Source organism: Camelus ferus, chromosome 7 (genome assembly GCF_009834535.1).
Source record: "Camelus ferus isolate YT-003-E chromosome 7, BCGSAC_Cfer_1.0, whole genome shotgun sequence".
Classification (NCBI taxonomy): domain Eukaryota; kingdom Metazoa; phylum Chordata; class Mammalia; order Artiodactyla; family Camelidae; genus Camelus; species Camelus ferus.
This window is the reverse complement of record NC_045702.1, coordinates 48,630,439-48,657,533: the sequence shown is the minus strand read 5'-3', so window position 1 is coordinate 48,657,533 and position 27,095 is coordinate 48,630,439. Positions and strand designations below refer to the sequence as shown.

The 27,095-nt window shown below is 35.7% G+C and overlaps 1 protein-coding gene across 5 annotated transcripts in view; it reads right to left on the bottom strand.

Annotated features, from left to right (window-relative positions):
• Window positions 1–27,095, bottom strand: part of MACC1 (MET transcriptional regulator MACC1) — a 156,705-nt gene that overhangs the window by 90,565 nt on the left and 39,045 nt on the right. For 3 of the 5 annotated variants that reach the window (XR_004321481.1, XR_004321482.1, XM_032483879.1), the window contains exons 4-5: window positions 24,774–24,962; window positions 13,030–13,251 (exon numbers count right to left, since the gene is read on the bottom strand). Coding sequence is in view for 3 of the 5 variants with exons in the window: in XM_032483879.1 (XP_032339770.1) it covers window positions 13,039–13,251; window positions 24,774–24,962 (402 nt within the window). In the remaining 2 variants the exon portion in view is untranslated. Of the gene's footprint in view, window positions 1–7,845; window positions 13,252–24,773; window positions 24,963–27,095 lie in introns of those variants that run through there. The other 2 variants (XM_032483880.1, XM_032483878.1) reach the window with 1 other exon arrangement.

Below are 27,095 nucleotides of genomic sequence, written 5' to 3'. Positions count from 1 at the left end.
GCTTACTGGATAAAAACAGAAGACCCATCTCTATGCTGTCTATGAGAGACTCACTTCAGAGCTAAAGACACATTCAGACTGAAAGTGAGGTGATGAAAAAAAAATTTCATACAAACAGAAAAGATAAGAAAGCAGGGGTAATGATACTCATCTCATACAAAATAGACCTTAAAACAAAGGCTATAACAAAAGACAAAGAAGGACATTATATAATGATAATAGGATCAATACAAAAAGAGGATATTACACACATTAATGTGTATGCACTCAATACAGGAGCAACTAAATATATACAGCAAGTATTAACAGACATAAAGGGAGAAGCTGAAAATAATACAATAATAGTAAAGAATTTTAATACACCACTTACATCAATGGACAGATCATCCAGACAGAAAATCAACAGGTAACAGTGGTCTCAATGACACAATAGACTAGTTGGACTTAACAGATATCTATTGGATGTTCCATCCAAAAACAGCAGAATACACATTCTTTTCAAATGGACATGGAACATTCTCCAGGATAGATCACATGTTAGGCCATAAAACAAGTCTCAACAAAAATGGACAGACATTATAATAGACATTTTTTCCCAATCACAGCAGTATGAAACTAGAAATAAACTACAGAAAGAAAAATGGGAAGAGCACAAATACGTGGCTACTAAACAACACGCTACCAAAAAAAAAAAAAAAGTCAATGAAGAAATCAAAGTAAAATCAGAAAATATATCAAGACAAGTAATAATGAAAACACAACTGCATCAAAGGCAGTCCTAAGAGGGAAGTTTATAATGATACAGGCCTTCCTCAAGAAACAAGAAATCTCAAACAGACAACTTAGCCTACCACCTAAAGTAATTAGAAAAAGAAGAACAAAGCCCAAAATCAGCAAAAGAAAGGAAAAAAAAAATAAGAATCAGAGTGGAAATAAATTAAGCAGAGACAAAAAAATATAAATGAAACCAAGAGTTTTGTTTTAAAGAAAAAGAAGCTAATATACCTTTAACCAGGCTCATCAAGAAGAAAAAGGGAGTGGACTCAAATAAATGATAGGAACTGAAAAAGGAGAAGTCACAACTAGTACCACAGAGATACAAAGGATCATGAGAAAATACTACAAGTAGTTATATGCCAAAAAATTGGGCAACTTAGAAGAAATGGACAATCTTCTAGAAACATAAATTTTCCAAGACTGAATTAGGAAGAGGCAGACTATATGGATAGACTGATCACTAGCAGTGAAGTTAAATTTGTAATTAGAAAACTGCAAGGAAATGAAAGTCTAGGACCAGATGGCTTCACAGGGAAATTCTATCAAACATATAAAGACCTATTACCTATCCTTCTTAAACTGTTTCAAAAAATTGAAGAGGACAGAATACTCCTAAATTCATTCTGAGGCCACCATTACTCTGATACCAAAACCAGAGAAAGACCACACACACATACACACAAAAATTACATCTTTGATGAATTTAGATGCAAAAATCCTTAACAAAATGTTAGTAAACTGAATCCAACAATACACAAAAAGTTCATATAGCATGATTAAGTAGAATATATTCCAGGGATGCAAGAATTCAATATTCATAAATCAATCAATGTAATACAACACATTAACAAAAGTAAGGATAAAAATTACAACATCTCTTTAGTCACAGAAAAAGCATCTGACAAAATTCAACATCCATGAAAGATGCTCAATATTGCTAATTATTAAAGAAATGCAAATCAAAACAATGCGATATCACCTCACACCTGTCAGAGGGGCTATTATCAAAAAGTCTACAAACATCAAATGTTGGTGAGGATGTGGAAAAAAGGTACACTATTGGTGGAAATGTGAATAAAATACTGGTGAATGTAACCACTATGGAAAACAGTACGGAGGTTCTTCAAAAATTTAAAAATAGAACTACCATATGACCCAGTAATTCCACTCCTGTGTATATATCCAAGAAAAGCCCAAAAACACTAATTCAAAAAGATCATCATACTAAGCGAAATAAGCCAGAAAGAGAAAAATACCATATGATATTATCTATATGTAGAATCTTAAAAAAATTACAAAATGGACTTATTTACAGAGCAGAAACAGACTCACAGACATAGAAAACAAACTTATGGTTACCAGGAGGTATGGGGGGAGTTGAAAGGATAAATTGGGATTTCAAGATTTGCAAATACTAACTACTATATATAAAGTAGGAAAGAGAAAAAAAAAACAAGCTTCTTCTGTATAGCACAGGGAACTATATTCACTATCTTGTAGTAACCTATAATGAAAAAAGAATATGAAAAGGAATATATCTATGCACATGTATGACTGAAACATTATGCTGTGTACCAGAAATTAACACAAAGTTGTAAACTGATTTTACCTTAATAAAAAAAGAAGAAAAAAGATACATGCACCCAAATGTTCATAGCAGCACTATTTAAAATAGCCATAATATGGAAGCAACCCAAGTGTCTATCAACAGACAAATGGATAAAGTAGATGTGGTATGTATATACAGTGGAATATTACTCTGCCATAAAAAGAATGAAAATCTTTTTGCAACAATGTGGATGGACCTAGAGAATGCTATGCTTAGTGAAGTATGTCAGAGAAAGACAAATACCCCATATTATCACTTATATATGGAATCTAAGAAATAAAATAAACGAATGTATATAGCAAAACAGAAGCAGACTCAGAAATACAAAACAACTAGTGGATGCTAGTGGGGAGAGGGATGGGAGAGGGACAAGATAAGGGCATGAGATTAACAGACACAAAGTACCATGTATGAAATAGATAAACAAGGATATATTGTACAGCACATGGAATTATAGCCATTATTTTGTAGCAACTTCAAATGGAATATAATCTATAGAAATACTGAATCACTATGCTGTCACCTGAAACAAGTATAATATTGTAAATCAACTATAGTTCAATTAAAATATTAATTAATTAATTAAATGTGAAGATAAATATGCCTAATACTGGTCTTCATAAATCAAAAGAACCACTTTGACAAATACCCTTTCCATAAACTGCCCAGTAAAGTCACAACCAATTTTGACTTCTGTATTTTTAGTGAATTAAGTTAATAATTCAATGTTTTGTAGTCAGAGAAACTGGTAATTGAGTAAACGTACAAAAATCATTTCAAAGATTATCCACATCACAGTGGCATGGGTTTTATCAGGTCTGGTCCTCAGCCAAAATTTTAATTAGCAAGATTTGCTCTCATTATCTCTCCCTATCAACTTTGCAACTTGTATTTACTTTAAGTCTTACCCTTTTCTCAAAACAGTCTGTCCCCAAGTCAGTGACACATTCTTGGTACTTTCCATGTCTCCCTTCACCTCTAAAAATATCCCATATCCTTCACTAACACAGGTTTAAATATTGTGATTATTTGAGCTATGATGCAAAATGCCTGATAGTGATTGAAAGTGTTATCCTTCCCAGTGCTACTTTTAGTTTTAGCAATGTCTTTCAGAGTTTTGTACCTGGGGTGACCAACTGTTTCAGTTTGCCAGGACTTTCCTCGTTTTAGCAATGAAAATGCCAAGTCTCAGGAAACCTCTCAGTCCCATGCTTGTTTACCCTAAGCACCCTGAAAGGACTGTAAAAAATGACAACTGGAGAAGACTTTTCGGCCTTCTCTCCCAAATTTCAGTTCCCAATTGGATATTTTTCTGCTCTTCTCTCAAATCTCTGTTTAGGATGATCTATTTGACCCCCTCAGGAGTTCAGCATATCCTCTTTCCTCCCCACCCACCAGTCTCAAGACAAATTTCCCAGATTTGCTCAGTGTGCTTTCTGGGTGATCGAAGCCTTCCATTATTTTAGCTTGCTCAATAAAAGATATTTGCCTTCCCAGGCACCGCAGGATTCACCAAAAAACAAACAAAGAAACAAACCAAACAAAAAAGCAGTCCAGATTCATGGCATGATCCCCACCCACAACACTCTGTTCTTAAACTATCTTCACATTCCCCACCTATAGAAAGAGCATTCTTTATCTGCAGCACTCAGATCCTATAGTAACAAAGAAAACCCAAGGGAAATCATCTATGAGTATGTTTATCTATACCAATATTTTCCATTAGTTCTAATAAGCAGAATTTGACAGTATATCTTGCCTGAAGTAAAAGAACAATATAGTGAAAAGGTTCCAGCTGTCTAGGTCTGCCATCTCACTATAATTCTGCTCATTCTGTGACTCTGAATATCCATCATTTCTTAGGCATCTACGATTTGCCTGCGATAGAGAAGCGAGAAAGCAAAAACTTTAAAAGATTCATTGCAGTATTGTTTAAAATGCACTCAAACAAAATAGTTGATTTCAGTAAATTTTTTAAAAAAATGACCAAATAATTTTTATGGGCTGGATTGTGTCCCCCAAAATTCATATGCTGAAGTCCTAACATTCAGTGCTTAAGAATGTAGTTAGATTTGGTGATAGGGTCTTTCAAAAGGTAATTACGTCAAAATGAAGTCACTTGTGTTGGCCCTAATCCAATATGACTAGTGTCTGTAAATGAAGAGATTAGGACACAGACGCATGCACTGAGGTAAAACCATGAGAAGACAGAGGGGGAAGATAACCATCCACAAGTTGGGAGACAGGTCTAGAACAGACCCTTTCCTCAGGGCCCTCAGAAAATAGCCAGCCCTGCCAGAATTTTGGTCTTGGACTTCTAGTCTCCAGAATTGGGAGAAAATAAATTTTTGTTGTTTAAGCCACCCAGTCTGGTATTTTGTTATGGTGGCCCTAGCAAACTAATAAAATTTTCTAGTACATAAACACAGAATATACTAAGTGGTCAAAATGAGCTCTCATTAAAGATAGATTCAGAACCTTGCTCAAGGCAAGAACCCAGGCATGTGGATTAATTACTTGCATGGGTTTGCAGCTCTCACATCAGAACTTGGACTCTTATCCCTAGGCACATAGTAATCTTCCCAGCAAGCAAAATGGAAATAAACAGAAAGATTCTCTAAGTGTAAAAGGAGGACTTGAGATTTTTTTTCTTCCAACCTATCAGTGCAACCTCTTGAAAATAGCTTTAGGAATATAACATCAAGTGCTCTCTCCTTATCTTTTCAGGAATAACCTTGATTACTAATCTCTGATTTCACCACAACCCACAGCATTCCACTTCACCCTGAAAAAACACAACAATGTGATATTCCCTCCTGAAGAGCATTTCCCCATGTAGACTAAATCATGAATATAATCGAACCCATATTAAACAGGAACTATGTATTAAGAAAGAAAAATGTTTACAGGTTCTTAAAAATGGACAGGATAAATTGTATAATATACGAATTACATCTTCATAAAGCAGTTTTATATATAAAACAAGTAAGGAAACACACCACTTTTGTTAGTGCATTCTTTTTATATCATTTTGTCCTATTTTTCACTGATGTCTTAGAGTCATCTAATTTACTTTGTTCACATTCCTGTTCCATTTTCCCCTTGGGAAGCATTTAGACATTATTACTCATTCAAAAGTGGAGATAAAGGTCTCCAGTGAAAAGCTAGACGACTGAGAAAGATAGAAATACCCCTGACCTTGGATTTGCTTTCAAAATTTGATTCAGAGAGTGTTCAAAGAATTTTGCCATTCTCTTTTTCATGGGCAGGTGATGCCTGCCACTTGGTCTTAACTACAATTTTCTCACTCAGTCATTCTGGGGACTCCTCCCCTCTCCCTCTCTCCCAGTCAACTTCTTCCTTGCAGCAAGTGAGGTGCATTGACTAGGCTGTGGGTTCTGCTTGAGAGTGAGAAGTTAGGAGTACTAGGAGATCTGCCCCTGGACCTCCTAGGTCAAGTGAACCCATAGTTTTGATGGTGTTTTAGATGGTTCTGTCATGTCATCAGCAATTTATAAAGTTGTACAGTTGTATGTGGAAGGCAGTTTGTTGGAGAGGTTTCATTTACTTACCGTTTGATTTAGTGCAGAAGTTTATAGAAGCAGGCCCATTGCCCAGTTTCCTGAGAAGAACTCAGATGACTAGCTTGAGGAAATTCCACTTGAGGAAAAAAGGTTTCCCCAAACAGGAAATAGTGCTGAAGTTATCTCACATCACATTTTTAGTGGAAAACTGCTGTTGAACTTCCCAACATCTACCTCCTCCCAATTCTAGGAACAGATCTCAGTTTCACCTGGTGACCAATGACTCCCCAACACACCCAGTAGTCTAAATAGGGTATCAAGGAAGGACCAAGTGACCCAGGTCTGACCAGTCAAAGGACGGCTGGTTACAACCCTTAGTGATTGGCTGATGGATGAGCACAAAACCTAAATTGGTCCAATCAGAGGAACTCTTCTGGGGTTATCGGGAAATGCTCTATTGCACTAAGTATCAATCAGGGTTTGTTCAGAAAAGTAGAACCATCAGCAATGACATACAATAAGGATTTATTGCACTAATTTGACCTGATATGTTTGTAAGAGCTGATCAAATTCTTGGTCTGGCACTTTCTTCTGTCTCTGGTGCTGAGCCTAGCTATAGGTCAGGCTGAGGGAAAAAGATGAACATCTGACTGAGGAAGAGCAGGGACAACTAGAATCTCTGTTTGTCAGTTACTAGCACCATTGTTGGTATCTCCTTGATTCCAAAGCTGCAACCTTGCTGCTGTGGATAACCTGCAGGTCAAGTGATGTTCCTGCTGCAGACTCACACTCACACTTGGCAGGGATTTGGAGGAGAAGGAAGGGAACCCAGGGAAACTGGAGCTGCAGGCCAGGCAGCTGCCCCTCCCCCCCACCACCACCAAGCTGAGTTGGGGGCTGAGGTGGGGCCTAATCTATATCTGTCTTTCAAGAGTCACAATGGCTACTGCTCCACAGTGACCTTCCAAATCTCCTGTAGCTGACCCTAACCAGAAATATTCAGTGATGAGAACTCTGGAAACAAAGTTTAGTTTTGACAAGTTGACACACTCAAAGCCTCCACAGCTTGAAACTGAAACACTAGGAAATGTGAGTCTAGAGCTGCTGCAGCCCTCTTGCCCCACAAAGGGAGAGCACAGAGCTGTTGGGCTGCTTTATGGAGCCCAAGGATGAAACCAATATAACCAAAGTCAGAAGGGTGAAAAACAAACAAGCAATTTGATCACGCCTTCAAGCTCTGAATTCCGGAATGCCTAAAACTACCCCTGGAGTTTTCAGTTGTGAGAGACAATAAATTCTTTGTACTTAAGCCAGTTTGAAATAGGTTTTCTGACACCAGCTCCCAAAAGACTGCTAAATGACAATCTTAACATACGGCCGCTGTGTTTGCTCTAGCTGAAGTTTCTTAATAGTTTTAAAGAGGAGTCTCAGGTAGCATTAAATCCATCCTGGAGAAAACCAAGCAAAAGTTAATTTGCATCTTATTATTGATCAGATAAGGAGAAAGAATGAAAGATATTTTATATTTTTAAAAAGACCAGCACAAAGATAAAGTTTCCACTGTCCCTGAATAGTCTTCTTTCTTTCATTAGACCGTAATCAAACTTCTTCCAATCTTCCTTTCATATTTTCTTTGCTTTCCACCATGACGTAAGGGGACTGGATGAGCATTGAGTATATATTTTCTTGAATAAAAAAGTGTATTTTTGCCCCATAAAATGGATTTTTCTACTACACTAAGGAGTGTAGTAGCTAATTTTATTATGTCATTTAACCTAGTAAGTGTAAGGTCAACATTATACCAAATTAGGCAATCCTAAATTCTGCTTAAAAGGCTGAGCTTGGTAGAACCAGTTTAAGTAAAACCAGTAATTTCATCATGACCAAGTTTAATTTTCAACTACTAATCATATTTATGTAATTTGTCAAGTGTCTCAATACATTCCAAGGGTTTAAGTGTCAACTTATATTAGGAACATTTAAAATCTGCTGCCAGGCACAAAAGGACAGTCTCAAATGTCTCTAAGAACAGAAAAAAGGAAGTCATACATCCTCCTAGTCACTCACAGAAGAACAATTAAAAAGGAGATTATGGCACAGTATGAGATATGATATATCAATGTTAAAACGAGCTTGTTCAGCTCATCAGCTCTTGTCAAAGTCACCATTCCTTTAAATGAGTAACTCCACATTGGGAAGAGATCATCTGGCTACCTTATTTATCACCTATGATCACCTGTGATCACCTTGTAATTCTACAAAGAAAGTGAGACATGTGGATAGTGTATTGATCACATTAGATAGAATTTTTTTTTTCAGTGGGGAAAAATTAATTCAACAAGACGTTGAACAAGTGATGAACCAGTAAAAAGAAGCTTTCTCCAAAGATATTTTATAGAAACAAGTGCATCATTGCATATATTTTGCAAAATCATCTTAACACATTGAATAAATGTCTCAAATTATTACCTATTTTTATTCAAATATGTTTACATTTTAGATGAGATGCAGAGATCTTAATTAGTTTTACAATCAAAATAATTATTTTTCAGGCTTTTATGAATTCATTATGAAACAAAGTTCACTTTATATATAAATGGAGATATTATATTGTCTGATTTAGGGTTTTGTTTTTTTTTTTTTAACAATTTAAAAGTGATTTCCCTGATGACATGACATAAAATTTTGTCTATTTAGAAGTTAAGTTTTTCTGGTTTAATAGAAATCCCTTTATCCCTATAGAGATGAAGGAAGTGAAATGCAGAATCACTGAACCAGCAGCATCTACATCACCTGGGAACTTATCAGAAACGCGAATTCTCAGGCACCACCCTAGACCTGCCAAATCAGAATTCTGGGGTGGGGCCCGTAAGTCTCTGTTCTGACAGACCCTCTAGCTGATTCTACTGCTGCTACAGTTACAGAATCTCTGCAGTAGAGGCTGCTTGGTCTGCAGCCTCTGTAGTGAGACTAGAGCAGGTGTGAAAGAGTGTTTCGGTAGCTCCCAGAAAATCTGCCACTGCTGACCTTGTGACTCAGTCCTCACACCCATGCTCTAGTTTGTTTTGAATAGTTGATGGTTTTTAGCTATTCAAAATAGTACATGTACTGAACTAGTTTCATTAGGTTATGTAAGTAATAAATGAGATAATATCTGTAAAGTGCTTAGTGTGCTTACGTGTGCGTGCTATGTGTGCTATGCCTCACACACAGGGAACATTATTTTAATGTAGATGATGTAGATCCTTTAAAGTAGTAGTCCAAACTTTTAGTCTTAGTTCACATTCTCTTTCCTCATAGCAAAACTAATATGCAAAAAACATAAAATATCCTACTCATTATACATTCGTAGACATTTAAGCCTAAGAGAAATTTAGAGGTTACCCAGTTCAACCCCTTCATTTTACGGACAAGAAAACTGAAGCCCAGGGAGGCTGAGTGACAGATCAAAAGTCTCTTAGGAAGTAACAGGCAAAGCTTAGATGCCACAGGCTCTCAATTCCAGGACTGGTATGTTGCAGAAGATGCCATTCATGCTGTAGTCACTAGTACAATAGCAGTGTTTACGCTGGAATTTTCTCCTTTGGCATTACTAATTACTACCTGGGGCTGATCTCTCCATTCCCATCTCTTATGTATAAACTGACACTATTATTCAGAACAGCAAAGCTACATGAGACTAGATCCATATAAACAGAAAATCAATGCAAAATATATATGCAAAAGCCAAAAATCTCTACAAGTTTTAGTGAAATCTTGATGGCTGAATATTAGATACACATCAGATTCTATATATGTACAAATTCAAGTTTCCTGTGTATACATAGTCACTTTTTATTTTGTGTTGTGGGCTAGTAAGTATGCATGCAAGAAACTAACTTGAAACAATTATTATTCTGAGGAATGTCTTTGGGTTAACCCCATCTAGCATAACAGGAACATGTGATCTTTGGAAATTGACTTACTAAGTCATACAGCAGCGCACAACAGAAACCTTACTCAGAAGATGGAGGAAGAAGAATGTTTATATATAAAAAGAAAAAAAAATCTATTTCAGTTACAGAAGCCTTGAAAAATAATTTTTATTATTCTCCCTTTCCTGTATATTGTCTCAAGTATTCCTTACACATTAAAAATTTACAGAAAATATAATTTACTGTAGCACAGTATGAAAATTAAAGTTTGAAACTTCCAATTATGTACAGCATTGTATGATTTTGAATTTTTTTATTGTATTTTCATATCATATACTCAAAGCTGTTTAGTAGCAGCAAAAATTCTTAGACCAACACTATCCATTATTGCAGTGCACTCTGCTCCTTTCAGAAACCAAGTCATCCCTAAGTTCAAAACTTCTTTTGGTACTTTCTACATTACAGGACATGAAAGTGCACTGCATTCATGATTGGTATGAACAATTAATGACTCACTATTGCTTGCATGGCCTTAATTGGCCTTCATATTAAGGATTTAACAGGAGGAAGTAGAGGATCTGTGGCTTACATAGAAAATTGTTACAATGCAAGCTGAGCACTGAACAAAAATCTCATCCCAATACATCTTTAGGGGAAAAGCCTGAGGAACTGAAAGAACTGTCTATGCTTTTTCCAGTTTCGAAATGTTTAAAGACGTTTGAGATTAATGGCTTTTGATGCTTTTAATGATGTCAAGGATGGGATTTAAGTGCCTTATTAATTCCCTTGATTTGCTGCCAAATGTAAAGCCAATTCGTGACTACTGAGTTTAATCTTTTCTGATTATGAAACCCATTATAGGAAGAAAAACATAAAATTCAGAAAAGTAAAAATGATTTATAAAAATATTAGAATATATTTGTAAGAACAGAATGTTTGGACATGGGTTTAAAGTTCCTCTGAAAGCATTTGTTACAAGATTATAAAATATCTTTGTGTGAATTAATATTGAAATCATTGCTTCATCCTTAAATTATAGAGATCATCCTGTTCATTTTTTGAACTCTTCTTAAACTTCCCAACCACAATCACAACACATGATGTGATAAACCCGAAGTGATTTATTTAATCTTACTACTCTAATCAGCTAACAAAATCTCTGTAGTCTCAGATCTTAGAGCCTGGAAAAACCCAGTTATTAATTCCTTATTATCCCTTCCCGAAATTCTCTGGTTTGCTGACATGCTAATAAGATTCCAAGAATGTTCTAAAGGAAGCAAAATCATCACTAAAAACGACTGTATTCTGAACTTACAAATCGTTTTTTTTCTTCTCCCTGAATTTATTTTCAACTAAAATAAATTCTGTCCTTGAATGTGTGTACATAACTCCTTGGGCCAGCTATGTTCTCGTATCATCAAATATAAATATTAAAAGCCTTAAAAATCTCAAACCCTAATTCAAATTACCTTTGCCAGCATACCAAATACCCCAGAGTAGGTGTATTAAAAGCTCTAAAAAGATTCTGCTTTTACTTTTTAGCCAAATGGACATGTTTTATTCAGGATGCCTAAATAAAATCCTTATTCAGCTCATCCACATTACCTTTGAGGGTGTGTCTTTCCTTCCTTCACTCCTTCATCCTTTCAGGCCCTTCTCCCTGGCTCCCCACAGCTCCTGGGCTCCACTCCTGCCTGAGGGCTTCAGTGCATTGAGGAACTGTCTCTTCCATCCTCCCAGACCAGAAGCAATATCTGATCCTCTTCTAGGCTCATCATTTCTTTCCCAGGGAAAACTTACCTGATCCCCCAATCCATATGACGTCCCCTCCCTCCCCCCTATATCTCTATCTCTTGGCATCCCAGCCTTTCCATGCAGCTGGTGTTGCAGATGCCACTTTAGATTTAACTGTATAATTTTTTTATTGTTATCTCTATCACTTCAGCAGTACTGAAGTCAAGGATCATGTTGTTTTCTCCCCATTATTAACCTCAAGCATCTAGGTGTCTGCCACAGAGTAGGTACACACACTACCTGTCAATTGAACGACAATAAATGAATGACTGTCTGAAACACATAAACACTGGAGGCGCCAGAGGACTGAACATATGAGTCAGCACAGACCATCTCTTTATGAACTCTCTAGCAGTAGCCTTTATACCGACCTAGATTCCTATATAATCTTTGTTTCCTGAGAGCTTTATAAAACTCCCTGGTGCACACACACAAACACAGACACGTGTCTTTACATGAGCACATGAACATGCACACACCAACATCAGTTGGGTGGTTAAGACTGCTGTACTTAACAGTAATGAAGCAGGTTTTCTAAAAAATAACTTTTGTTATTAAAAATCTTGGCAAACTAAAAAACTATGATCCTGAAGAAAACGTCTAAGTTAGACAGGATTAACTGGGTCCCAAGATGCTGGAGGAAGGTGGTGAAAACTCCAGTCTATGGATGCAGACAACAGATTTCTGATAAGTCATGTTTCTTTCTGGCAGTCTTTCAAAGGCAGTTAAGCTTTAATTAAAATGAAATAGCTGCCATTTTCCTATAACTTTTAATACACATTTAAATTTTTTTTTACTATATTCCTATGTGCTATGTTTTTTTTAAAAAATAAAACCAGGTTTTGCACACAGAAAACCTCTTTCACGCTGTCTGCATAGGCCTGAGCATCCTCTCTAGTCCTTAGTTTCTTCACATGAAAAATGGGAATAATGCTAGCACATACCACTGAGAAATAAAAAGGATCAGGTATAGAAAGCCTTCAGGCCTGTGCCTGGCCACAGAGTATGTGTTTGCTTCGCCTCTCTCCCTACTTGTCTCCTGGTAAAATTCCAGTGTTAATATTGAGAAACTCTAGTTTATCTGGGTATCTGTGTGATGTTAGCAGTCATTTGCTTTAACTAAAAGAAATTTAAAGCAGTTTGAAAGGGAGGGAAGGTTTTTCTTTCCTTTCTCAATAACAAAGCAGCTTAATGTTTGCATTTGAAACATACACAAAAATACATATTAGATTATAAAACCCATCCTTGGACTTTGTTAGGCTGTGCTTTCACCAGAAAAGCACACTTTACCAAGCAAAAAATTAGTAATACTTCTATGAGATTCTTTCTCTTTCATACACACACACACAAACACACACACACACACACACACACCCCATTCTCCCCCTACTTCCTCCTCCAAAAAACATACCCTTCACTTCTATACTTCCTCAGAAGTCGAGAATGCAGTTGCTCTCAAAACCTCTAAAGAATTTACTAGGATTAAAGCTCCAGTTAGGTCTCGCCATTGTTTGGTCACAGGGTTTTTCATTCTGTCCAAAGCTGATTGAAGGTCTTGTAACACATCTCTGTAGCTATTTCCATAGTGAGCACTCCAAGTATAGAGAAAATCATAAGCAGGTTTCCACATCATCTAGAAAGAAAAAAAATTAGACTGGAGTGGTGTGGAAATAAAACAAAGAGGAAAAGAGATGTTTTTAAAAAAGGTTTAAAAGCTTCTTAAGACTTAAAAAGAAAACAGAATATCAATTACACATGCACTTATTTAATATCACAAAAAACATGTTTTATTAACTACCACTTCTCTCTTATATACCTGTGTTTCTAAATCTCAAGATTTTAAAACTAATAACCACAAGTAGGGCCTTTTTTTTCCCTTGATAAATCATCTAAACATTGCTCGTTGTCTTCATATGAATATATAAAATTCCTCGGGCAATTTTATGATTGTGACAGATGTTATTGAGATAAACTTTTCACTCTCTGAGAGACCTTTAAAGTTAAAGTAATACTCTTTCATTGTTATATGCATCTGAGGTGATCTTTATGACACTACATATCACAAGAGAGAGCTATACAGTATATCTAATGCTCTAAGTCATTTTATTTGAGCAAGTCTATAAACAAGGAAAAATGCAGCTTTATGATCAAGTCAAAAGGAAAGCAAAAATATAGTTCTCTAATTAAAAAATAATTTAATAATAGATTTTATGACCAAAAAGAAAGATCAATATGCAGTATTTCATTATGTTTTCCCTAAGCAGCTACCCATACCAATGACCTCATTGTTTCCATAGAAATACTGTACGTCAAAGAGGAACTTTACATACAAGCGTGTATGTAATGGTAACCAAGGTAACCAGGCTCAGAGAGAATAGAGACAAAGGCCGACCAAATAAGACAAATTGTAGAAACACACACACACACTGACATGCACCCAGGTTAAAATGAAATTTTCTCTAGGAAAACAACAAAATGAAGCCTGTACTTGTAAATGGAATATCTGGAATATAAACTTTGTTACTTGCTACTTATTTGGTTTCACTAATTCATTTGTGATTTTTATCATTTCCAAAGTGCAGGAACACAGACTGTGAGCTACATATTATGCAGAGTTGCTTTCTTAAAATAGAGCCTGCACTAATACTAATATCACATGAAGTAGGGCCTTGAGATGTAATTTTCACCCTCTGCTGATAGCCCCATATATTTTACAACTGAAGTTAATGAAAGGCCTAAATAAGGAGTTTCATTATGTTTCAATTCAATCTACGTAAGAGGCTAGGCAACAGGCTCAAAGGATAATTTGATATTTTATCCAAATTGGCATTCCTGAGCAGCCATGACCACCCATATTTTTACCTCTCTTGACCAAGCTCGATTCTTCAAGGTATTAAATGGAGATAATGATCAAAGTTAAACCTATAGAGGTGGTCATGATGCAGCAACAGAAATCATCCCAGATTTCTGTATATAAACTTTATCCTCACCAAACTGATTTATAAAGAACAGTATCTTCCGTCACTAATAAACTGTGAATGAGGTGTTCACTCATCTATTTTTCTGAATACTCACATTTAAACCAAACCTCCCAAAGTGCCGGTCCCACTAACAGCCCGCAATGGAAGATGAGTTGAGGCATATTAATAGAGCCTTTTTGCCAGACTTAATCTTGCCTGTCACTGCTCGGATGCAAAGAAGCATGACACAAGTAGATTATTCTGTAGTGGGCATATCCTAGCCCTGTGTAAAAGCTTTTAGACCTGTATTCTATGTTGCATTCATTTTAAATTCCCTGATGCTCAACTAGCTGGTACATTATTTTCCAACTTGTTGTATATTGATTAAAATAATGATGTTTACAGCGAAAGGCTTCTAAGACTTTATTCTAAGCCCCCTTAGTGAATGAGTCTGATAAAAAGATGTATTTGAGGATATTTTATGATTGTCAGCAACTGAGAGCATTTTAGTACCAAGATAATGGCACAGTATCACAGAAAACAGACGTCTCTTAAGAATCACAAATCAGTAACTTTCAGGTTGTGCACTATGGTGCAGATTCAAAGCACATACCTTCACTAGCTATCCTGGGTAGAAAAACTCTGCATCATATATCTTGCTGCAGCACAGTAGATTGCTATGAATAGAAAAGGCCTGAGGCATACTCAATCACAAAGCAGCCCCCTGGTGCTGTCAGAAGCAGGAAATACACCAAGGTGATGTGGGAATTAGAAACTACAGATTCAGAAGAAGTCCAGTGCTACAACTACCCACTAACTTAATCAGAGGGCCATGTAATCCCCTCAAGTTTGGCAGTTTGTACCTATGGCAGAACAGAATGGCCAGCTCTTGAAATTCAGAGAAATGTGGAGAGATGGCTGAGTCCTGGACCCTAACAGGACTTCTTAAAGTGTAAAAAGACTTCCCAGGAGTCCTCTAAATTAGTTAGAAATACAAAGAGGAATATTGCCTTAAACTCACTGGAGATCCCTTGGTTTCTAAACCATAAGCTACGTAGAAATAAGTACCATATCTTTGGGCTAAAAACAATAGGGCAATGGTAAACTTCATGATTTGTACTAAAATATGAGCACATTTTGCATTCCATTGTTGTTCCCCTTTGCAGCAAACTAAACCTGAATATTCCTTCAGTGCATAATTTGATCTGCTATATATAAATAACATTTTTGGTAGCTCTCAATGCAGATGACAGAGAAACACCATACAATGAAAATACTTGAAATACACTGCTGTTCATTAATTACTTCACTTATTAAATCAAAATTATTGAGTAGCTACCACTGTCAGGAATCTTTTTACAAAAAGGAATAAAATGATGAACATGGCTCTTGTTTTTATAAGCTTTATAGCATGGATGGAGATACTTGCACAAACACTGGTTCAATGTATGAATAAACAAGATTTTGCAATTAATAATGATTAAAAAACTCAAAAATTACTTGCATATTCTAATTTGGTGTAAGGAAAAAAATGATAGTTCCATCAACTGAGAAGCAATATGGTGTAACAGAAAGAAAGATGAGTTTTGGTTTCAGTATCCTGGGTTCACATCTAATTCCATTGTCTATCGGATGGGCCAGTGTGAGTAAATTAATCAAATTATCTGAACTTTGAATTCTTTAATCTATAAAATATGGATAATAATCTCCATATGTGTGTCCCAAACACCTTATGAAGTGTTTGGCATTTTGTTTGCATTTAATACTTTTTAATAGAATATGAAGGAAAGTGGGTAATTTTGGGGTGAAAGAAAAATAAGGGGTCTGGTTTTAGCTCTACTGAGTTTGAAGTAAAAGAGGGGCTATCTCTTATCTCCAACAAGAAATTGGAAGAGAGATGATCTCCGGAGAGCAGGCAAGGATTTAGCTTCACTTATGCTAAAATGATGGGGAAAAGCATGAAAGTAGAGGAAAACACCAAGGAAGAAATCTATTCAATGTAATAGTCTACTCAGTCGTTTGTTGTCCTTTGGGGTGTAGATTTATGACATTTGGACTCAAGTCCTTAAATACTTACACTTTTCTTTTTTCAGCATTTCTTACTGTCTAAAGTCATTCTATTTTTCTTGCTCAGCAAGTGAACAAAGACACAAAAGGTAACTTGCATTCATTAATTAACCAAAGACTTTATACAATTATGTCCAAGTATACATACACATTAAGGTCACAAAGGACTCTAAAATTTGTAATAAATTAAAGAGAAAATACAGTCATTTTCTCTGGAAATGTTTGAATGAATAAAATAAGTAGAATAAACAATTTTCTTTCTGGGATGATCTAAGTTAAGTCCTCCAAAAGCTGGAAATGAGTTGTGGACTGCCAAGATCTTTTACAGGTTTATGTTATCTTTTATCTATTCGGTGGTTTAAAAATAGTTCTTCCTTTCTTGCTCAATGTTATGATTTAAGGAAGATACGCAGAAACTCTGCACTAATGCTTTTACAAATCGAAAGGAAAGCATGCTCCTGAGGGTTTGTTTTTGTTGAATTATTCTTAAACACAAAACAAATTCCCTCAGCCTTCTCATCTTTATCACAAATATTTGACACAAAGGCATCATTCTTACCCCTTCACTCTTAGATTTTTGATGTTAACTTCATGGTGTTTATGGATTCATCTTTAAATGGGAAGCATGAGGCTGATAAAAGCAGAGAGTTGTTAATTCCTCATCTACGTGTTTTGATCTCTTTTTATGAAGGGCAGCAGCATCAGTAAGCATTTAATCTACTAAAGTTGAATAGTTTCTGAACTCCCAGCATTTGCATAGAAGGAACATGTCTTTGGTTTATCTTCCAGATATTAGAGAACAAATAAAGAGGAAAAGGAGCGATGAAAAAGTAATAAGTGGGATGCCAAGAGAAATGAAACTGAATAGAGGTAAAAAACAAAGTTTTCCAAATTTAGAGAGCTCATTCCCCAAAGCTGATCAGACTCATTAGATAATGAGCTAGATAATGAAATGCAACATGAACAAAGACAATTCAGATTTGAGCGTAGCATTCTATGTCTTTTTTAAGCTCATAAAATAGGAAGAGTATTAGAATGTAAATGATTTTAACTACCTTTGGATAATTACATTTTGCCACACTAAAGGATTAATAATCCACCTACTTTCCTCATAAAACTATAGGACCAATGTTTTATTTTAAGTACAATTAGCTCAAGAAGTATCAAGGCAAATTGGCCTCATTAATGATTATTATATGTATTCTATGTTCAGTGCATCATTTATGAGATCCAGGTGGGCCTTCCGTCACCTGTAATTGGTAAGCAGATAAATATTGTTGAAGATGAGGTTGCTGTTATCTTCAGAAAAGAGACTAACATATCAGAGGGTCTTTATTGCCTTAGAAGGGAGATGGTGCTTGTTTAAATCTTGACATAAGATTCTCTTGGAAAAGTCTCTTTGAGCATAGCCAGCTCTGTTTGCACTAGGAATAATCACTTGAAACTTCAGGGATTAAGTCTGAGGAAGCCAGAGGAAGATAGAGGACCCATTCCTTGCTACTGCATCAGAACTGTGTAACATCTTAGGAAAAACTGCTGGTCAAGCAATTCTCACAGATTCCCAACTAGGGAAAGAATCCAGGTCACCTGGCTATTAATCTGGGGCAATCTCACTAAAATTTTGCCAAATTTATTTCAGTATTAAGCAGTTTTAATAAATGCTGATTTAAGTCATAACTAGCTGGGCTTTGGTTGCTGAAATTTCTTGTTGTTTGTATTTCTTAATAATAAACCTTGATAAAGAAAAATGTAAATATCTAAATCAAAGATTAGTGTCTCTACATTTTAAAATCTTTACAATATTTAACCTTATATAATTATTATTTCTATTTGATTCTCAGTGTGGTAATGAGACATAATGAAGGAGCACAGGGAAATATATACAAGATCTTGTGGTAGCTCACAGTGAAAAAGAATGTGACAATGAATATATGTATGTTCATATATAACTGAAAAATTGTGCTTTACAATGGAAATTGACACAACATTGTAAACTGACTATAACTCTATTAAAAAAAAAAAGAAATTAAAGAGCATAAGAATACAATGTGTTACCCCATGAATTACAATGTGATGTCTTTCTTTTCTTTATTCCACTTATTAAACAAATAGAGTATCTTTTTGGAATTAAAGATTGTAGCAACAGGCATTATAGTACTGCACAAAATAGACTATGGTAATCTAAATATTACGTCACTTTGAGAGATTTCTAGTACAAACAATGAAGATCTGAGAAATCATTCTATACACTTTACCACGGGTAGGTAGGTAAATTTCCATATAATGCTTCTCCCTTTTTAAAGAAATTGTAAATATATTTTTTACTGCAAAAGAACACCAAACCATAGCTTTAAGTACCAAGGGTAGAACTGAGCCAGGCCAAGATACAGAACCAAACAATGCCATATCCCCATAAGCATAATCCAGGTGTTTCAGTGAGAGTCAGAAAATCAGAAAACCATAAGAGTTCAAGAGCATTCCTTTTACCTTTTGTAAGAGATATTTTCCAAGGAAAATTAAATGCTGCTAAGCCAGTTAAGAAAAAGCTGATCAGCCAAGACTTTGTTCTCTTTTTTTCCATGCATCACCATCCTGCCAGTTTCTCAAAAGAGCCTTAAAATCATTGCTGACATTTCCTTTACTTATATTCTTTCTATAGTTACTCTGCCATATTACTAAAAAATTAATATACTTTATTCCCTTTTCCAGAATTATTCAGTATTGTACATTTGTCAAATTCACCTCTTCCTCTTAGTCAAATAATAGGTAATGTGCATAGAAAGCAATGTCCCAAATATTTCATATATGTTATCTCACTTAATCCTCCAAACATCTGATGAATAAGATGGTATTATTTGCCTCATTTTACAAACAAACAAAGATTCCTAGAAAAGTCAAATATCTTGCCCAAGCTTGGTCTTAGGGCTAAAAGATGATAGAGCTGGGACAGGAATCAAGACCACAAATCTTAACCTCTGCTCTGGTAGTTATTCAAGACAGTCTAAAAATACATATCCAACCATATCTCCCCATAACTATTGAGATGAACTCTCTCCTCAAGCACATATATTCTCCTCAGTGGTCTCTAGAAGTTATTCTTATCCAGAAGCACAGAAATACCCTTCTGGTCCTCTCCAATTATTCAAATGTTACCCATCCTTCAGGACTAGGATGTGCCCTCTAACAGCTCCTGCCATTTTGATCTTTTATTATTTAGTTAACTCTGAAAGGACTTAGCATTAGTAGAGCACAGTGAATAGAACAGTGTGTAAAACAAACCTGGATTTAAATTCTAGTTCAGTCACTTAACAAGCATGTAATTCTGGATAACTTACACCAATGCATTCCCTCTCAGTTTGCATATTTATAAAAAGAGGATGGTTATAATGTCTTCCTTACAAAGTTTTTTGAAATGAATGAGATACTGTAAAGAAAATGATCATAATGATTAGCTAACACTCAGTAAACACACAATAGATTACAATAACTATTATCATTCTCACTGCTAGTTATATTCACTTATTTCAGCATCTAATCATATAGTTCTTTAAAATATAGTAATTCAAAAATTAAGTTTATCCCAATTCCCAAGCCAAGTAAAACTTGGCTTTAGAGAGAAAAAAATCATATCTTTCATCTGTTTGTGTTTTTTCTAGTTCCTAGGGCTCCAGAGCTGAGAACTGATAGTCCCAGAAAATATGTTAATTGCATGGATGAATTAAACAGCAGCAAGGGTATAGTAACAAGTAGGAAGAATGCCATATAGAATTTTCATTTACCTATAAAAATACTAATAAAATTGGCTGTTTGAGGATTACCTACTTTCCCTTTTTCAATCTAGACTTAGAATAAAGTGCTCTGAACACTATAGCTGCCAGTCAGAAAGTGAGGAGGGACAAAGATTGTAGCTAGAAGATAAAGCAGAGAATTAGATCCTCACTGATCAAGTGTAGACAGCAAGAAGACTTATACATTTATCTTGCCAGTTACAGCTGTCTACAGGTGAGTGGTTTCTGAGATGGAAAAAAATATTACAATTAGGAATGTTGACTTCATTTGTGTGGCCCATTCTGATAGGTCAGTAAAGAAATCCTCCTCTACAGGTTTATTGGTGCCTGTGGTTGAGGTGGAGTCCAGTGGGCACTGGTAGAGGGTAACTTAGAAGGAAAAGTGAAACAAGTGGTGAATAAGTGTCCATACTGAGTAAGATGGAAAGAGCATAATCATTATTATTAGGCGGGGGAACAATGAGAGAGAGTTGCTAGGAAATTATTGTCATAAATGGTAACAGTCTCCAGAAGGCTAAGTGAAGAGTACCTAACTGAGGCCTCTAAATATCTTATCCCTGAAATCTCCAGCATTTCCCCTTGCAAAATCCAACTGTTTTTAAAAACGGGTTGTTTTTATAATATTTTATTGATACCTACTTTTTAAATTAAAGTTCAGAAAAACTCCAGTTAATTTTTACTAAATTTCACAGGAAAACCTTGGCAATAATTAAACATCTTTGTATAGGATAGGTTTATTTTAAGAAATACTTTGAAAAATATATTTTGCTTATAATCATATTCCAAGTTTTATAGTTCTGCTTTTATGTAGGAATTGCAATGTTATTAGAAAACTTGAGTAACTTTTCTTAAAATTTAACTTAGGGAGATGGTTAATTTAAAAGTGGCATTCTCAGAAGTCTCCAGAAAGGCTCTTTTTCATCTTATAAAAGAATAAGAAGTGGTGAAAAGTACTCAAGAAAAATCTGACAGACATACTATTAATAATGTCCTTTTTTTTAATTGGCGTGAGGCTTGATGAAGATACTAAGGCAAAATTTGGTAGTATCATAACATGGCTTAAAAAAAGAAAAAAAGAAAAAGTGAAATGAGTTGTTTAAATCCCCAGGCTTAACCATATCTCCCAGCTCTGCCACTCAGCCACTATACTGGATTCAAAGTAGGTGGGCAGAGTGTAATGGTTAAAGTATAAGGACCCCAAATTCAAAGCCTGTGCTCAAACCTGGTTCCATGACTTCTAGCCATGGTGTTTAAGCAAGTTACTTAGCCTCCCCACAGCTTAGATAACATTAGGATCTGCCCCACAAGTTTTTGTTGAAAGGATTAAGTAAGTTAATTTCTGAAATGTTACCAGAACAGAGCCTGGCACAGAATAAGTGCCACATAACTGTTAGATAAAATAAAAATAGAACAAAGGAAAAAGAGAGAAGTTGAAAAGGAAGGAAAGTCAGTGAAAAACACGATTGTAGGCATTGGCACACATAGGAGGAAATTCTCAAAATGTGTGCCCACTAAGGATGTGAGATAAAGGAAATAAAAGCAGCATGGGAACCACGAGAACTCGTTATCTCCCTTCCCCAATTCCAATCCCTCCCTCTGCATACCCTACCGGGAACTAATATAAGTACGTTTTGAAATCAACTGCTTAACTTGTAAAATGACCATATTTAAGAATCATTTCCTTCCTGAGAGAAAAATATTGTACAGCTATTTTTTTTATTCAGGGGGATGGAAGTTAGCATACATTTAGCCATTACTTTAAGTGGCCTAAAAGGTAAAGATTCTCATAGAGTATTTGGAATAGCTTCAGGCCAATATACTAATGCATTATTTTCTAAACATCGAATAACATGGATCAAAGTGATGATTGTTAGTGTTAATCACAATAATTTGAACAACAGCCCCTAGAAAGACACATAGGGGATTTCCTTTCTGCTCCTGATTATTTATCAGTCTCAAGTATAAACTTGGTCATTTGTGATTTGGGCTGTGCAAAAGTAAATAATGGAAAAGAAGCCTCTTGGCCTCTATGAAGATTTTGGGGAGGACAAACTGTAAACAACCACAATTAGAGAGAAGTTGGATACTTACCAAAACTCTTTGATAAACAACTCTCAATAAAACCTTTTTAAAAACAGAGCTTATTAAGGTAAAAAATAAGTCTTGCTTTCAATTAGACAACTTTTTTTGAAAGATTTTTCTTAGAGCCATTTTAGGTACACAGCAAAATTGAGAGGAAGGTAGAGATTCCCCGTATATCCCCTGCCCTGACACATGCATAGCCTTCCCCACTATCAATATCTTTCCTCACAGTGGTATATCTTATACAACTGATTAATCTACACTGATACATGATTATCACTCAAAATCGTTAGTGTACTTTAGGGTTAGCTCTTGGTGTTGTACATGGTGGGTATGGACAAATGTAAAATGACATGTATCCATCATTATGGTATCATACTGAGTATTTTCACTGCCCTAAAAGTCCTCTGTGCTCTACCTGTTTATCCCTCCTTCCCAACCACTGGCAGCCACCTGATCTTTTTACTGTCTTCATAGTTTGACTTTTCCAGAATGTCATATATTTGGAATCATGTAGTACATACACAGCCTTTTCAGATTGGGTTCTCTTGCTTAGTAACATGCATTTAAGGTTTCTCTATGTCTTTCCATGGCTTTGTAGCTCATTTCTTTTTAGTGCTGGGTAATATTTCATTGTCACACAATGTTCCATTGTATCACAACTTATTTATTGATTCCCCTACTGAAGGACATCTTGGTTGCTTCCAAGTTTTGGTAATTATGAATAAAGTTGCTATAAACATTCAAGTGCAGGGGTTTTTTTGTGGACAAAATCTTCAGTTCCTATGGGTAAATACCAATGAGCATGCTTGATGGATCATATACAAAGAGCAGTTTCATTTGCAAAAAAAATCCAAGGTGCTTTCCAAAGTGACTGTATATTCTGACCAGCAATGAATGAGGGTTTCTGTTACTCCATATCCTCAACAGCATTTGGTGTGGTCAGTGTTCCGGATTTGGGCCACTCTATTAGGTGGGCAGTAGTATCTCAATTAGACAATGTTTTAGTCAGTTAAGTGAAATATCACAGCAGCATACCACACATAATCTTGCTCCTTTTGTTTATTTCTTTTAAGTTTCTCATCTTTACTTTTTACTTCATTCAGTAAAATGTGTAGTTTGTCCTGATTTGTAGTGCTGATTTGTAGGTTGTAATGCCCTTCTTAGTGTCTGGAGATAAATGTAGACTATGAGGAAGAAATATGGCCTCAGCCTCTGGCTGCTCCAGGCTAAAGAGTCTTGTTTAGAGAAACAGGTTCCAGGAACCCAGAAGCCAGCCTGCTGAGACTTCCACTGAAGCTGCTGGGATTCAACTGACTTGATTTGACTCTTGGCCCTTCATGGAAAGGTCATCTTGTCCTGCATACTCAGCTGATTAGGTTATTTCAAAGTAAGAAAATTTTCTCAAGTAATTAAGACTCAGGTCTATGCCCGAAAAGGAAGTAGAGAATACACTTTTTACCTCCTCGCACGTCATCATCTAAGCAGAGAGATAATCGCTCCTTAACCGCAATATCCTAAAAATGTTTACACTTGTGTGAAAGATGCAGACTATTTTATATATGCTTATCACTGGAAAATTTTTATTTTAGTCAACGAAAATTGACTCACATTTCTTTATGGTAAATAGAGAAAATAACATATCTAAAAGTATACATTTGTTTTAACATTAATAAAAACAATATTTGCATTTTAAATACTTCCTTTGTGCTACATGCTGTCATTCTGTATTTGATGTCTATAGTTGTTATTGTATGCAAAACTGTGAAGGAGATAATGCTCTCAAATATCTCTAGCTGTTATTACCAGTGGCCCCACACCAACTACCCTCTTAATGCTTTTTGTCACCAAACATTATTTACCACAAATGACTAAGTCTGGGCCTGAGGCTGATGAATACTTATTATTATGTTCTTTTTCCTTGTCCTGGCTGGGTCCCAACTTCTCCCTTCTCTGCCTCAAGTTCTTATAGCCCTGCATATTAACTGCCTCACTAACTTGGTCACTTTATTTGATCAAAAGCCATGTTAATATGCAATCCAATAGGAGAAACGTCAATATATTTCAAAGGTTCTTAACACCTTTAAAGAGTGATGTGTGTATATTTCAGATAATATCAGTGGTTATAGGTGCAGTGCCTCCAGTGAATGTATCTTCTAGGACATTCCCTCAATCTATGTATGCAGTGCACACTTGATTACATTTGATTTACTTGGTCTGCACTTTTTCACTATTAGTTAAACAAACAAAAATCTTACCTCTACAGCAACATCTCCAGCTTTTCCTCTGTGAGGAATTTCATACACCTCCATTTGTCGCTTTGTGAGTTGTACTAACTTTTCAGCTAGTTCCCTCCAGCTTTTTCCAAGCTTGACAGCTGAAGTCAAAACAGCAGCCTCTTGGATGAGACGCGCTACTAACCCTTGGCAATCAATCTTCAGCAAAGCCTGCAGCAACAATTGCAGGTCATAATTAAAAGCAACTTATTTTCTATAAATTAAATTTGTCATCACATATTCTAGAAACTAGCATCCTTTCTTCCACCACACATATATCTGAATTTTCTAAAATTGAGAAAGTTGATTTAAGTTTAAGCAAACCCAACAAGCAAAGTACAGAGGACACAACTAGACGGGAATTAGGGGAGATTTAGGACTAACTAAGTAACTAATTACAGAGCTTCGGGTAAATCACTTAACTAATAAGTTTCTTAATATCTTTAATTGCAAGAGGAGGAAGGTGAACTAGCCACATCCAAAGATAGCCTTAGGTCCTAGTAGTTAATAATTTATCAACCTAGGGATGATTATTCACTCTACAAACAATAATTACTTTCCTTATCAGAGGATTGACTATGAGATTCCTATAGAATGAGCACACAGATGTTGGTAAACATTATTCTATTTTTTAAACCAAAATGTGATTTAAAACTTCCCTGAACCATGCATATTGCATAAAAATGAGACACTACAACAACCTTGATCAAAGCGATTGTTATTTATGACTTAAAAATTAACTCTCTCCCTTCACCATCAAAGTAATTATGCTAAATTTAAATCACAAGGTATCAAATATAAAACACTTAGTCTTCACAATGCAAGATGGAAAAACTTCAGACTCTTTCTCCCTGAATTAGGCACCTGAGCTTTGTCAATCACTATGCATGTTTCAAATGAGTCTGAGTTTCTCTTTTGCCTTGAATATATTTTTAAAGTGTGAGATTAGATCAATCTGTATCTCTTCTCTGTTCAAACGAACATGCTTGGTAGCCCCTCATCATTTAATGGCACTTAAAAGGTTTATCTATCACTATGAACAATAAGTAAAAATGAATGACCAAGTAAGGTAACTATTAAAGTCCACAGAGCGTTCATTCTTATGGAAGCATTAGAAGAACTATCCATGGTCTCTATACACCGACTATATTTATCCATAAATTTATGGTGAGGAGTTATGACCTCAGGAAGAAGCAGTGATGAGCCATCAGGCCCCTGAAGATGCTTTTAATAAACCGTGGAGTGCATTTAACTTATTCTAACTCCTTGTTTTAAGGGGAAGAAATCTGCACTTAGAGTTATAAAACCTGAATTTAAAATCCAGCTCCATAAAGTATAGGACTTTAGATAAATCATAAAATATCTCTATTTAATGACTTCTAAAATGGATATAATGTTAATACTATCCCATCTGAGCCCCTGTAATCATTATGCAAGTTGAATTTGATGCTAAGTATTTAGATGTCAAGTTTCAAGTTAAGGACAGCCAGTCTTAATGTCTAGAGATGACTAAGAGGTTTAGAACCCACTATCTTTATAAGCTCCTTTCCAGCTACCCCAAAGTAGTACACAATTGAAAAAAATGTACACTTACTATGCAAATAGAGTTTCAAGAGATAGCTACAATACCATATGCTTCAATGTCTGCTGGTCAGATAGTCAGACTTAAGCCCCTTCCGTTCAGAAATCCTGAAGCCTCCACTGAATTTTTAGGAACTACTCCTTTGAATAAGCTCTCCATCAGCACTACCTAGTTAGTCACCAAAACAACTCAATTAATTATCATAAGCCAACACAGTGTAGGTAAAACTAGCTTAAACTGTCAGAACACTCAACCAATATAACCTTTTTTGCCACTAAGAGAAATGAGAAAGCAATTTTCCAGTCAAATGTTCATGGGTCCATGCTGAACATGAGGTAATGAGCTATTGCAAAATGCATGTGCAGCTTGAACCAGGTAGATCAGCCAATGACTGTAAATGATCCAGATTAAATGAGAATGCAGCACACCATTATAAAACTCTCCACTTAACAATGGGATATTGGGCTTTAAAAATTCAACCCATCTCAGTATCATTGTAGAATCATAAAAATAATTGAAGGAGTCTATAGTGTGGCTGTGGAACAAAACAGGTTTCAAATCCCATCTCTGATACTAACTGTTAGACCTTGGGCAAGTTGCCCAACCTCCTAAACTCAGTTTCCTCTATTTGTAAGATGAAGATACTAACTAGACTTACCCCATAGAGTTGTTACAATGGCTAAGTGACATAGTGTATCTAGCGTGTTCCACACAGTGCCAAA